At 43.2% G+C, this 14205-nt stretch overlaps 7 protein-coding genes across 7 annotated transcripts; 3 read left to right on the plus strand and 4 right to left on the minus strand.

Annotated features, from left to right (window-relative positions):
• Positions 1–247: 247 nt before the first annotated feature.
• FOA43_004322 (uncharacterized protein) lies at positions 248–1618 on the plus strand (the record flags this gene model as incomplete). The annotated part of the gene is made up of 1 exon (XM_038924565.1): positions 248–1618. The coding sequence occupies one exon, from the start codon at positions 248–250 to the stop codon at positions 1616–1618; it is 1371 nt and encodes a 456-aa protein (XP_038780493.1).
• A 330-nt stretch (positions 1619–1948) lies between these two features.
• On the plus strand, positions 1949–3010 carry FOA43_004323 (uncharacterized protein; the record flags this gene model as incomplete). Its single annotated transcript, XM_038924566.1, has 1 exon — positions 1949–3010. One exon carries the CDS (start codon positions 1949–1951, stop codon positions 3008–3010), a length of 1062 nt encoding a protein of 353 aa, XP_038780494.1.
• A 70-nt stretch (positions 3011–3080) lies between these two features.
• Positions 3081–4734, minus strand: FOA43_004324 (uncharacterized protein; the record flags this gene model as incomplete). Its single annotated transcript, XM_038924567.1, has 2 exons — positions 3081–3556; positions 4128–4734. The coding sequence occupies 2 exons, from the start codon at positions 4732–4734 to the stop codon at positions 3081–3083; spliced, it is 1083 nt and encodes a 360-aa protein (XP_038780495.1).
• A 144-nt stretch (positions 4735–4878) lies between these two features.
• Positions 4879–6492, plus strand: FOA43_004325 (uncharacterized protein; the record flags this gene model as incomplete). Its single annotated transcript, XM_038924568.1, has 1 exon — positions 4879–6492. One exon carries the CDS (start codon positions 4879–4881, stop codon positions 6490–6492), a length of 1614 nt encoding a protein of 537 aa, XP_038780496.1.
• A 58-nt stretch (positions 6493–6550) lies between these two features.
• Positions 6551–8200, minus strand: FOA43_004326 (uncharacterized protein; the record flags this gene model as incomplete). The annotated part of the gene is made up of 1 exon (XM_038924569.1): positions 6551–8200. One exon carries the CDS (start codon positions 8198–8200, stop codon positions 6551–6553), a length of 1650 nt encoding a protein of 549 aa, XP_038780497.1.
• Positions 8201–8396: 196 nt separating this feature from the next.
• Positions 8397–10700, minus strand: FOA43_004327 (uncharacterized protein; the record flags this gene model as incomplete). The annotated part of the gene is made up of 1 exon (XM_038924570.1): positions 8397–10700. One exon carries the CDS (start codon positions 10698–10700, stop codon positions 8397–8399), a length of 2304 nt encoding a protein of 767 aa, XP_038780498.1.
• A 499-nt stretch (positions 10701–11199) lies between these two features.
• Positions 11200–14070, minus strand: FOA43_004328 (uncharacterized protein; the record flags this gene model as incomplete). The annotated part of the gene is made up of 2 exons (XM_038924571.1): positions 11200–13494; positions 14065–14070. 2 exons carry the CDS (start codon positions 14068–14070, stop codon positions 11200–11202), a joined length of 2301 nt encoding a protein of 766 aa, XP_038780499.1.
• Between the last annotated feature and the right edge of the window lie 135 nt (positions 14071–14205).

The raw sequence follows: 14205 nt of genomic DNA on the forward strand, positions 1-14205 counted from the left end.
ACTTCCTCAAAATTATATGACGTAGTTGGTGGCCAATCAGGAAACTTCTGAGGAAATTTCAGTCTTTTTATCTGCAAGTAGCTCGCTTCTGCGGTTGCTGACAATTACCCCACCAGTAGTTGACGAGAATCGCAACGGCTGACCAGATTAATGTATCAGGTGTATTGCTTTCTCAAATGCATATAAGAAGGCGCTTGACAGGTTCCGGTGAATTGCTCGGGGGCAGCTTTCTTGGTGCAAAGTTACCATGTTGAGCAATAAGACATCGGAAATCAGAGTCATGAAGCCAGATACTAGGAGAGAAGAGGGTGTTACGCAAAGGATCTCGGACAAGTTTTCATCCGTCTCCGATACTGCCATTGACCCAAAAAGTCTTGAACAAAGACTGAAAGGAGTTATCAGCAATGATCGAGGCGCTGAAATGGAATCTCAGCCAAGAACTGCCAGTACCAACGCTGAAGATTATACCGAGACATCAATGAATACTAGTATGCCTGAGGATCGAGAGTATGATCTGGGCAATTATACGTATGGTTCGGGAGGGATTACTGAATCCACTCAAGCTGGGGCCACCAGGGGAACTGAAGCCAACGGAGCCAATGGAGCCACTGGAGCCACTGGAGCATATGAAGCATACGAAGATGCGCCCCTGGAGAGCCTGGAATACAAAGAAAATGTGAGTGCAGGGAATGTTGGCGGAGAGAAACATAATTCAGAAAAAGGTGTTTTATCTACGATTGCAGCTTATCTTGGAGGAGGGCAAGGAGAGACAAAGGAGACAGAGAAAAACGATGGTGCAATGGATGAAGACAAAGATATGGTAATGGAAGATGTTCCTTGGTACAGAGCAAATAGGAATGAATCACAGACTGAGGCGTTTGGGATTCCCGACAAGCTCCCTGTTGAGGGGAGGGAAAAGAGAACTAGGAACGAAATGGACACCAGAGATACGGGTACCATTGATACTAGAGATAAGGGTGCAATGGATACAAGAGATAAGGGTACCATGGACACCAGAGATAAGAGTACCGTGGATACAAGAGCTACGGGTATCATAGATTCCAGAGCTACCGGGGGTACCTTGAATATGACTAATGAAGGTACTACCAGGGGTACCAGGAACACGGGTACCAGGAACACGGGTACCAGGGATACCAGGGATAAGGGTACCAGGGGTACCACTACCGCCGTTCCAACTATCCCGAACATACATTCAAGAACAATTTCGGACAAATCCATTGACAGTGAGAACCCCGCAACTACAAAGACTAACAGAAGCAGAAAGCACCAGCTTCAAGAGAAGAAGTCTAGGACTGAGACAGAAAATGGCAGTAGAAGTAAGAAGAAAGGATTTAAGGGAATATTTGGATTAGGTAAGAATACGACGACAAATGATGACGACACTCTCCAAAGAGGTACCATCTACGAGGAAGTTCATTCTGACAGTCTTGAGCAGACTCAGCCACATTTGCAGTTCAGTTTTGAACGATCAGCAAGAAAGAGTGAGCAAAGGGGTGAACAATTACAAACCTTTGACAGGGGAAATTCACTCTTGACAGAGGAGCAAAATCAGCTCGCCAGAAGCTCTGCGAGGGCAGCATTATCTCAGAGAAGATAGATTATGAGTGGATGGATAGTAAGTAGCTTCTATATAAGAATGAGAAATGGTTAGTATAAAATTACCCCGTAGAGGAGACTGGAGGCGGGTAGAATCCGTGGTGGTGATTTCAGTTAGATAATCTCAGGTGGGTAATCCTAGGTGGTTAATCCTAGGGGAGCAGTCCGCGGTGGATCGAAAGTCACCGGGGAACGCAGCCCCCACTGTCTCAGATAATATTTCAAGCCTCAAAATTTCAAGCCCCAAAATTTCAGGTAACAAAATATCCTCAAGATAACGAAAGCATAGCATGTAGTAAACATCCCTCTTCTCCTCAGTTATTCAACTGTAATGTCTTTCAGCTTCAATTTTCAGTCATTGCAGAAATCTCTCGAGAAAACCACAAAGAGCTTGACCAGCACTTTGCAGGAAAACCTAGGAAATTTGCCTAGTGCAAATGAGGTCACCAGCTCTTTTCAATCCAACATGAACCATATTGGCAAGGAGGTTTCCAACCTTAAGCCAATTTTAAAGAGAACACAGAGATCGTTGCAGGAGAAGTTTGGCTCCATTAGCGATATTAGTGAACTTCCTCAGGAGTATAAAGACTTGGAAAAGCAGGTCGATGATTTGCAGGGCTTCTACAAGAAGATGATTAAGGCTACCCAACAATATGAAATTGAGAGTTACGACTATCCCCCAAATGTTAGAGAGTCTCTCAATGATTATACGAAGATCATTAACGAGAAGTTTACCGGGTTATCTCAAGCTACTACCACCAGCGAGGCAGAAGCAGTGTTACTGGCACCAAGGAAGGAGCAATATCCCAAGACTTTTGCTCACCAATTCTCCAAGGTATTGAAGAGTTCGAGAGAAGCATTTTTGAGCAAGAAGACAACCGGTAATGATGCGGAAGAAACAGACCCAACAGAGTCAGAATCAGCACTATCCAAGGCATTGCTACTTATCAGTAACAGCCAGTACAAACTTGGAGATGAAAGATTGGAGGAAGATAAATTGATTATAAGCGAGTTCAACAACAAGATCACAAACATCTTGAGGGTGGATTTCGTCAAAGCTGATAAGCTAAGACGGAAAGTGGAGACTGCCAGGTTGAACTTTGATACTGTGAGATCAGAGATCAAGGAGTTGCAGAAGGGTGATGAAACCGTTGAAGTTCCAGAAACCCAGAGTAAAAAACTTGAGAACTGCGAAGATGAATTGGTTAACGCTACCGAATTAGCTGTTGAAGCTATGAAAGAACTAATCAAACCGGGAGAACCTCTCAACTTGTTAACCATTTTCTCCAAAATTCAGTTGAACTATCACAAGAATGTTACCGAGGAACTTTCTAGCTTGGTCGACAGTCTCACCACTCTTCCAGCCGATACAAAGGATGGAGAAGAAGAATGAGTGAGCGCTTTATGTATTCCCCCCCCCCCCCTTTCCGTTTTTTTTCAGTGTTATAATATTAAATGTTCTACTAATGAAGACCGGTACAAGGACCCACAGAACGGTTGACACCAAGCACAATGGCGAGCCTATTAAAGAAGACCTCACCAAATGCTAAACCAAGGCAAACAGCAAAGAAATACAAAATAAAAAAACTCATAGCAGCAAGCATCAAAGCATAACCTAGCATAGAAACGACAAATGCAACAAGAAGCCTGATTACATCTTTATAAACTTCATTCATACCCGGCAAGCATATTTCCTTAATTATTTGGCCAAAGCTTTTATCAATAGGAGCGCCGAGGGCCTTAGTAGCGGCCTGGAACTTTTGATCACTATCACTGACAGGATCACAAGTACAATCTTCCTTGTCAATAATGACTGAATTGGTGTAGTTATGGAAAACTCTTTGCTCCAAATAGGCTCCCAAGAAAATGAACGCTCTGAAGGCAAAACAGGTGAAGAATATAACACAGAAAATACCAAATGCAGAAGCCTTGGATGAAGCTTTCAAGCTTTTGAAAAGAACCGGGTAGTCAGTGAACGATGAAGTAAAATATTCATGCATCGTCATGTCGCTACTCATATCCATTTCACCAGTCTCCGAGGACATAGACGTAGATGTACTAGATGTACTTATCTGAGCCATATCCATAGTGGTAGAAGTGGAAGAAAAAGACAATGAAGACATAGTCATAGTACTAGACACAGTGCTAGTCATATCCATTCCAGACATATCCATTCCAGACATTGACATATTCACGAGAAAGATTGATTGCAGATCAGCAAAGTTGTGAACTGTTCTTCCGGTCTCAATGGGAAATTGCTTCTCATTTTAAATAGTCCCATTTTGGGATTCTGCATAAAGGAACGACAGAATCGGAGGTCAAAAAAGGTCTCGAGACTAAAACGGAAGTAAATTTGCTCATCTCGAAATTTTCATCCGGATTTAACACTTGGTATTTTCTGTGCGCATTTGGGCTGTAGGTAGCTAATCTCTTTCCGGCTATTCATATTACCATCACCTCTCCAGAATTGGTCAGATCGCGGATTACGCTATAACGCATCACGTAAATACCATTTTGAGTCAATTCGACCTCTTCATCATCAATTATTACTTCCTTATTTCTTCTGCATTTGATGAATACCGGTCTATCGTAATCGGGCTGGTCCACCATTGATATACCCGCGGCAACTTCATCTAAAGCCTGTAGTTCCACGGGCATATTCGATAAAAATTGCCGATTATAAAGATCCATCAATAATTCCAAATGCTTCTCCATGTACACAGTTTCGTTAGTAGACAATTTCGCCAATTCCTCGTCGCTGGATCGGAGAAAAATGGCAAACTCATCGATTTTAGTGAGTCTGGTTCTTACGTACGATCGTATGACAAATTGAACTCTATCCAACTCGTTTTCCACTATGACGAGGAGTAATTTGATCTCTCCTTCATGTTTCGGCAATTCGATTGAGTTTACCTCTATAAATTCTAATTGTTTTCTCACTCGATTCAATAACCTGTCCAATAAATCTCCCTCATACGGTAATAGTTCTGGTACTGCTCTCTCCTGAATCCACGCATTGGTGAGTTTTCGAACATCGTCGGATCTTTCCTGATCACTCTCCAACTTTGGAACTTTGACCTCATTCTCAAAATCTTGTAAGATATCGTTGAAATCCATACTTAGAGGCAGGAACCAAAGCTTAACTGATAATATAAATCATTGAAATTTCAGCTCTTAACTTAGTTTTTTTCGCGTCTCGGCAGATCTGAGATCATGAAGAAAATCAGTCGAATAACAATCGGTATATCCATTTCTTATAGCATGGATAGAAAAGCACTTTTAGAGTCGAAAAAGGCAAGACTTGAAGAACTTAAACGGCAGAGAGTTGAGAGAGAGCGTGAGTTTCAACAAGAGGTCAAATCCTCTTCTATCTCAACAACATCTGCTATTGTTGAATCTTCTAATGATCTGGTGAATAGCATAGTGAAGGATGTATTAAAAACTGGGGACAAGTCAAGTGATAATAGAGCACCGATAGAAAACAAAGAAAATGAAAGTGCTGCAGATCTGAACGTGAAATCTATTCCACAAGGGCATCGTGCTCTAGGAAACCCGTCTGTTATGATGTATAGCAAAGCAGTTGATGTTGAGACCGACAATGAACTGTTGTCCGAACCAGAGAAAAATAATGAATCCAATTCATTTGGAAAGTCAATTGCTGAAATAAAAGCATCCATTGAAAGCGAATTGCAGGCCAGATACGCTAAAGAACTCGATTCTCGACTCAAAGATATCGTCTTAGATCAAGAAAAGAAGCAGCGAGAAGCCAATCAGGCCATTTTCAAGATCTTCGAGTCTCCAAAGGACCCTAATACAGAAAATACGGAAAAGAAAAGTCGCTATGCAAAGCATCTAGCCCAGGAGACCACTTCTGGCTCTCTTAGTAACAGCGAATTTTCGGCTACATCCTCATCTTTAGTGACTGATATCACCACTTTTGATAGCGGCACTAAACATAAGAAAAGCATCACCTCCTTGGATTGGTCACCTCATTATCCGGAACTTTTACTGGCAAGCTACTCTTCTCCAGAAAATATGACCTCTACAGGTCCCAGAGGAGTTATTATAATATGGAATCTGCAAACCAAGAAGCCAGAGTTTACTCTCCTATCCTATGCAGAGCTTACTATGGCTCAATTCTGCAAAAAGCAGTCCAACCAGGTGGTAGCTGGTGGTAAGGATGGAAAATTATATCTTTGGCAATTTGATTCGTCCTCCAGATACCCTATAATTTCTTCGTCTACAGCTTCTTTTGGCCAATCGATTTCTCCTGTAACGGGGATCCATGAGACATCTAATTCATTTGTCTCCATAACTGCAAAGGGACTCATTTCAATATATTCGCTCAGTCTCGTCAATAAAATCAGCGAAGAAACGATACGGATCCCTGATCACCCGTCATATCTTCTAACCTCTTGCTATATAGATTCTATCCAGCTGGTCTTGGGATTATCAACAGGAGAGGTGTATCTTGGGAGACAGCAAAAACTAGACGAACTTCAACTTCTCTATAGTACCTCCAAGAATGCCCGATTGCCTATAACTTGCCTTGATTGTGTCAACGGAACGGTTTTAGCCGGCTCTATAGACTATAAGTTGAAGATTCTTAACGTGGAAAAGGAGTCTCGACAGATGTTTGTGCCTTATCTTGTAGCTGATTGCAAGTTTGACTCCGACTCCACACGGTTCATTTCAATTTCTTTCGATGGAAAAATCGATTTTTGGGATACAAAACAGAAGAAGATCGATCCTGTAGAGTCCATCCAGTTGAAGAATGACGTTATGCTCAACAGAGCTCGCCGAAGCCTTGACAGAAAATATTTGGCTTGTGGAGCGCTCGACGGACAAGTATATGTTATAAAGTATAACATTTAATGTAAAATAACTCAATGAGTCCTATAATATACATAATCCCAAGAATAACTAACTACTCCTACAAAAAGCTCATAGTAAGAGAATCCGTTGCTTCAATTGCGATTTCACCAAACAATCTATTCTGTTGGAGTTTGACTGCATCGCTTCCAGCCAATACCAACAATTCAAAGAACATCTTACTGGCCTCAGACTTGAGATCGGCGGCCAAAGGCTCTTCAGATACCTTGTCTGCATCAATGACGTCACTGAAAGTCACTGAAACACCATCAAAAGCTTTACCATCTGTGGTGAGCATCTCTCTGAGGCGGCCTGCTACGTGTACGGCAGCTTTCTCTTCACTGGAAGTATCGTCCTCCACTATTTTCTTGTGTTGGTTGTTCTCCGTAGACAACCCTGGCAGGTCGACATCCGCTTGAATATCTTCGGAAGGAGCATTCTCGGGTTCTTCATCACCCAAATCAAGAGTAATATCAAGAACAGGAGACTGTGGAGCAAGATCAATATCATTAAAGTCAGTCTGAAACTCGTCTTCATTTTGATGGTCTTCAGGGACCTCTGGCAACTCCCCAGAAGGTTCTACAGCCTCTGAAGGTTCTTCAATCCTTCTCTTCTTATCCAAATGTAAACCTCGGGCGAAACTAGTAATAAAATTACCAGCCAATGCACTGGAAACATCTTCAGGTGAAACGCGCTTTGAGATACGTCTCTTGGCACCAACGGAGCTGTCAGTTCCTTCACTCTCTAAATACTTCCTTTGATTTGTCCGTAGAGTCTGAGCCGAAAGCTCCGTTATAGTATCAACAATGATCCTTTTACGCATGGTCCTTACAACATCCGTCTTCTGATATACTGGAAGCTTCTTGCCTCTAACAGGGGAGTTGGAAATCAGATCCGGAGGAGTTGTTGGCTCGTCCCGATCATTCGCATTATCTTCACCGTCATCAACATCGAGAATCGGTTCCTGAAAGTCCGGAAGTTCAATATCTCCCAAAGTATCCATGGCAGAAGCATTTGCAACATCTGCAGCTCTACCAACTTCAATCGAGGTGTCCTCGTTGGTATCACCCCGTTGCTGCTGGTGAACCTCCTCATGATCGTCTCCTTCTATATCAAAGTTCAAGTCCAAGTCGAAATCAGCATTTTCTCCATCCAAATCATCATGTTCTTCGTTCCTACGAGGAATCTCAATGGATTCGTCAGCAGGAAACGTCTCCTCTTCATTATCAACAGCCAATTCACTGATTCTAGGCTCGCCAGACTTTTCCTGAGATTCGAAAATCTCATCAAAGTTGAGCGGTTGACGATAAAGCAAGTCAGCTTCAGTCACAGTGTCGGCCAGAGTCACATTTTTAACCGATGCAATAACTGTTGACTCTAGTGGTAAAATTACTGACTTCGAGGTAGCGAAGGAGGCTTTCAATTTCATGAGGATATCACTGACATCCTCGTATAAATACTTGGCTTTTCTGGAGTAAATCCTTACAATACCATAAAGTAATTGTCCTGAAAGCCGAAGTGCCATTGGTTCAGTATCGCGTTGTGAACTTGACACCTCTAATGCTCTGGACGAGTCTTCGATCGCTCTGGCAGAGTCTGTAATTGATGCATTGAGAAGTTGCTGTTTAGTAAGCTTTTTTTCTAGGTTTGCGGCCAACCATGCATAAGCCAATGGTCCATCTTTGGAAAGAAGCTGTTCGGAGTAAAACATGGCCAACTAAAAAAGGAATGATAAAAAGAGAAAGCAAGTATTGAAGAAAGAAATGGAAAGACCCCCCTCCCCCAAAAAAGAACTGACGCGTGAAAACTACGCGGCTGGGTTTACGGCTGGGTTTACGCGATCTGCGGACGTTTTTCCTAAGATATCTCATTACATAAAGACAGTTACATTTGAAATATATATGCAGCTAGTGGGAAAGAAGCTTGAGTAACCTTTCAGTGCTATGATTGAAGTCACCCTTTATGTGGAGGAAGATATTCGAGAACGAAAATGGCTCGTATTTGGCCATAGTCCATGTTTTGAACCAGTCAATGTAGTTGAAATCAGACACTTTACCAGTCATTCCGAGGCATGTTGGACCAAACAAATAAAAGAAAAAGATCACCGTGGAATAAAGAGAAATATACACAAAGCTCTTGGCACATTTTCCTAGGCGAGATGTGAAGTAATCAACCACAAAGGCTGTAGTGTACACTGCAAAGTATAATGCAGGCATGTAATGGTGGAAGTAAGTCACCCTACCCATAATGACAAAGGGCAGATAGTGGAAGAACCAACCCAAGAAAGGAGCCACCCCTGTCATGGCGAGATGCCAAGCGGTTTGATCGTCTAAAACCAAAGCCTGTCTCTGCCACAACACCGCTAACTTAAGCATAATGAGCGAGAACACTCCAATACAGATGGTGGTAAACCACATAACGAAAGGATTTTCAAACATGTAATAACGACGCAATCTGTCAGACCACGTAGACATTCTGAGTCCTCTTCTTAACAATGGCCACTCCCACCAGGACGATGCAATGGTATCATATTTATCCTCATCCGGAACTAAACCGTTGTTTGAAGCAGCCATAGCATGCTGGGTCATCATGAAATCGCCGAAGAAACTGCTTTTTGGATACTGGTACTCATGATCTGCCGGTAGGACATCGTTTTCAAGACTTTCAACGTTCCACCAGGTAGATTTATCCAGCCTACCGAGGAAAGAATCGAGCGAAAAGGCAGGTTTGCAGACAACTTCTCCTTGCTTGAATCCCCATGCTGGATAAGATTGACCTGTAGTCGCAAGATAACAGCCCAAATACTTATGTCTTAAGCGAAAGGTGGTAGAGACAGGATGGATTGATTTATAGAAGAGCTCATCATTTTCGTGAAGATTGGTGTAGGTAGAATTTGAGGAGTGAATTTGAGACACTACTTCAAACACCCAGTCATCTTTCGAATCCCCAATTTTCTCATTACCGTAACCACTGACTTCGTTGTAGTCGGTACTGACATGGCCACGAATTGAATGAGAATGTAAGTTTGCTTTAGTGTTATCGTGCTGCAAACGGACGACATCTCCATCTTTCAAGTATTCAGAGTACTCGAAAGGTTCACGAGCTTCTCGGAACTCCCAAACATTGTTAGAATCCTTGAATCCATAAGTGGTGACCTGATGTTGATTAGACCCATCAGGATAAAGCTGACTGTGAGAATGCAATAAGTTGGGGGACAATCCTTGGGATCTAATGGTAGCGGTAGAACCAACTGCGATATATCGAGGCTGATCGAGGAAGTCCGTCTCCTTCAAATTCACCTGGAAAAGAGTGGACATTGAGCCAGAACCTGTTCCTGGTTTGTAGAGAAGCATGTAATGTATCTTGAAGCATAGGAGATAAACCATGACAGGAACGATAATCAAGGTAACAATACGATAGATCCAACTTCGAGTGTATCTGGCCCAAGAAAAATTGCGAGAGTCCCAGAACTTGAGCCAGAGATCAAAGATAGTATAAATTCCGACAACAGCGGTGATGAACAAGCCAACCCACTTCACCGAACAAACACAACCAATCGAAAGACCGGTCAAAACCATCCATAAGATCCAGTGACCACTTCCTTCTTCTTTACGAAGCCTATGAATCCTGGCAAGACACAGAAAGGTAGTGGAAATAAAGAAGATAAGAAAAGAGTCTAGCAAAATAAACTTTCCTAGTACAATAAACGAGATTTGAAGACATGTCGTCAACGTAACGAAGTAGGTACTCCATAAAGTAAAACCGAGCTGCTTACAAGTGTAATAACAAACAGGAACCACCAAGGTACTGAAAACAGCCTGGAAAAGTCTCATAGCTTCGAGATTGGTACCATCAGGGTAAGTCTTACCACTCTCAAACATGAATTCAGTGTTATTGAAACCAGCGAGGTACTCACTCAATCCACAGAGCATCTTACCTAGGGGAGGGTGAACGTCATGATAGAACTCGTGACGGTTATAAAACGCACCAAACTTACCAAAATGGGCCTCATCCCAAATAATATGTTTGTTGTCGTCAATCTTATACGCACGAAGATACAATGCCAAAGCAGTAAAACAAATTGGACCAAGAATTGGTTCTAAGTATGCTAAAATGTGATGCTTGCTATGAGACTTGGATGAATCATCTACAGTTGAAGAAGCATCCAAATCCACAACAGTGACTTTCTTTCTCTGCTTTAACTGTGACATTTATAAGACTCAATTGAACAAAATAACGGTGGAACCACACTCCAAGAATGAACAATGCCTATGTATAAATCTTTCAGATCGAGCCGAAGTTTTGTTCACTCGTAAACGAAGCGCGAACTTGAAGAAAAAAAAAAATCTTACACGGCACGACACGGCACAAAATGGTTGTTCGGCTACAATTCATAACTAGATTCGTTAAGGAAGTAGATAGTATAAAAAAGCATTCTTGTAAAGTCGTAAGGGGAATCAAATGGACATAAACATTAAAGAGAAGAAAAGTCAGGAAAATTGGAAAAAAGAAAAATAAGATCCTGAAACCACATCCAAGTCAGACTAAATAAATGGTGTAATTTAAGCAGACGGAATCATAACGACAAAATCTGGCACGCGTATGAGGTTCTCAGTATCTCTGAAGTAAGTGCTTGTGTGCGGAAAATCATTCCACAGAGTAATCTATCTGGTCATTCTATTGGTTCATAAGACAATATGAATCATAAGCTCATCTTTCAAAGCTCAAGTTCTCCATTCCTACGAAGAGATCATCCAATCCCTTGGTATGAGTACTCATTGTAGATCCTCCAGTCAACTGAGGGTTGTTGAAACCCTGTGGTTGAAAGCTAGCGGCGGTATTCACAGCTGGAAGACCAGAACTAGTACCCGCACCTGAGCCTGAGCCCGAGCCCGAACCGAAGAGAGTTCCGAAGTTGTTACCAAAGTTGGTAAATCCAGTATTCAATCCTCCAGTTAGCGCATTATTACCAAACGCCATCCTCTGGGGATTAGGAGTAGGAGGAGCAGTGAAACCACCGCCTTGCCTTGGGAAGTTGAGAGAAGCAGCGGATGCTGAATGATGTAGCGTTCCCAGAGTTCCCTGGGTTGCAGCAGCAAAAGAATTCATACCAAATTGAGAGGAAGCCAATGAATTTTGCTGCAGCATGGATGCCTGCTGAGACACAGATCTTGGAGACTGCTGCCTGTATCTACCTGTGTTCATGGATAATGCCGAGGCAGAATTAAGGATGCTATGAGAATGAGAACGCATCAAAGCGGGTGGTATCTGTGAAGACACATTACCAGCTGCACCGGTACCTCCAGTGTTCTGGGCAACTTGGTACATATTCTCTGGAGATATTCGGATCACAATGAAACCATTTTCTTGGCTTTCAACGAGTCCTAAAAACTGTGAAAGCAGAGAGAGCATCCGGCGCTGATTACCAGAAAGAGAAACAGCCTGAAACACCAGTTCTGCAGCGGCAGTTGGAACACCTGTGCGGGACTCATCGCGGAACAGAACAAGTTTGGTGAAAATCTCAAGAGCATCAGGATTGTTCATGTCTACGCCAGAAGGAGGTTGCAGCTGGCTGGAAAGAGACATATTAACATATAACCTCTCAGGAGCCACTCTGGGTCCGGGATTCGTGACACCGGCTGTAATTGGAGTCCCACCGTATTGCAAGTTATTCGTGGACGGGGGGGCCGAGGCTATGGAATACATAGAAACAAGCGAAGTAGCCGAAGCAGAACGATGCTGCTCTTCAAGTTGACCTCTCCTCTCACGCTTTTCACGTTCGATACGTTCACGCTCAGCGGGTGGGAGCATCTTCTTGTATTCGACACGTAATTTTCTACCTCCGATTTCCCGGCCATTAAGCAGGTTCACAACGAGGGAAGTTTCCTCTGTCGTGTTGAAGTTTGCAAACGCCAAGCCACGGAAAACACCGTTGTCGAAGTGATAATTGAAGGCATATGGGAGAGGCAAGTTGATCTTAGCCATGAAATCCAAAAGCTGCTCTTTCTTAATTGCAAACGGAATATTCTTGATGACTACAGCAGTAGGAATTATTTCCTCATCATGGGATCCATGATGATTGGAAGTGGAGATGTGATTGCTGTTGTTATTGTTATTTCCATTCTCTCTTCTGGCTGTGGCAGTATCGTTATTGGTGGCTGGTGACCGTGGGAAGTTCCCATATTGAGCATAGCCGGTTGGCTGAGGAGCTTGCCGTTCACCGGCTGTTGCAATACTACCACTAATAGAGCCAGCTGTTGACGAAGGATTCATCGGAACTGCCCTAGTCTGAGTAAGCAAGCTTAAATTTGTTACCTGTTGTTGCATTTGTTGTTGTTGCTGTTGCAGCTGCTGCTGAGCTCTCGCCAACTGAGCCTGCTGAATCAGCTGTGCCTGTTGTGAATCACTATACGTGGAAAGATTTTGCATAGGAGACACCTGAGCCTGTTGCTCAATCCAAGGAGTCACATTGAGTAAAGGGTTGGTTTGCTGCTGTGGTAACCAGGACGAAGATAACGGTGGTTGTTGTTGTTGTTGTTGCGATTGCTGTTGACCATGACTGGTGTGGCTCGTCACAGACGCATGAAGTTGAGTGACCTGCGAAAGTGGAGTCATAGAACCTGGGTGACGCGACGAAGGAACGCGAGAGCCCAAAATGGACCCCCCGGTAGTTGCACCAGTGGTACTGGGGGTACCTATTGTTGCAGCGACACCAACGCGAGGTTGGTCGCCAGTAACAGAGGAAGCATAACCCGAGGCACTGGACAAAGAGGAAATCGACGGTCTCCTCGCGGTAGAAACAGCAGGGATAACGGTAGAAGAAGTGCCCGCACTGGCACCTGCAATGGTAGTAGCACTTTCACCACCACCGCCACCTACAACAGAAGTTCCCACGATACTGGCTATGGTACTGGGACCACCGGCATTGGCTGCGGTAGAATCAAGGTCGTGGCTGGAATCAGTGCGGTTATTTCCCGAGGAAGCGAGAGATGCTGAAGTGTGAGACTGTGTGCGATAAAGGGATTGAGACATGGTAAAGGGGCGCAGTGATTAGCTCTTGTAGTCTCGTGATCAGCAAGTACCTAAAAATATGGCACTGCTTTACAAACAAGACAAACAATATCTAGGATAGATAAAGAAAAGCTATGAGAGGAACGGTGATATCTTTCTATGACGAGACTTCTCTGGAAAAAATAAACTAAGAAAAATTTAGAGTGGAATAAAGAAACGTTAATCCAGGCGGAAATTTATAACCGCGAAATAAGAGCCGCGAAATAAGAGCCGCGAATTAAGAGCCAGCTGTATAGGAGAGTCTTCAGTTGCAAGATGATGGCTGCAATGCCAGCTGAATGATTGTGAAAATTCCAGCTGGATGATCGTGGCAATGCCAGCCGGATGATCATGGCAATGCTAGTGCAGCCGAAGTGCAGCCGAATAATCGTACAAATACTAGTGCAGCCAAATAATCGTACAAATACTATCGCAACAGCAATAAAACCCTCATATACCCTACTAGCAAACACCCCTTTGATAATAATCCTAGATTTAATGAGTTTTATTGAATGAAATTCTTACTGGCATCTACGAGTAGAACCTCTATGTCGTCTCCTTGAAATCCCTGTTGCAAAACCTGCTTGGGAAGAATAAACATTCTTACACCAATTGAGCCAAAAAATTTTCAGCCCTTTTACACGACACGTCTGAAGAGCGGAAGAC

The sequence above is a fragment of the Brettanomyces nanus genome, chromosome 4, assembly GCF_011074865.1.
Source record: "Brettanomyces nanus chromosome 4, complete sequence".
Classification (NCBI taxonomy): Eukaryota; Fungi; Ascomycota; class Pichiomycetes; order Pichiales; family Pichiaceae; genus Brettanomyces; species Brettanomyces nanus.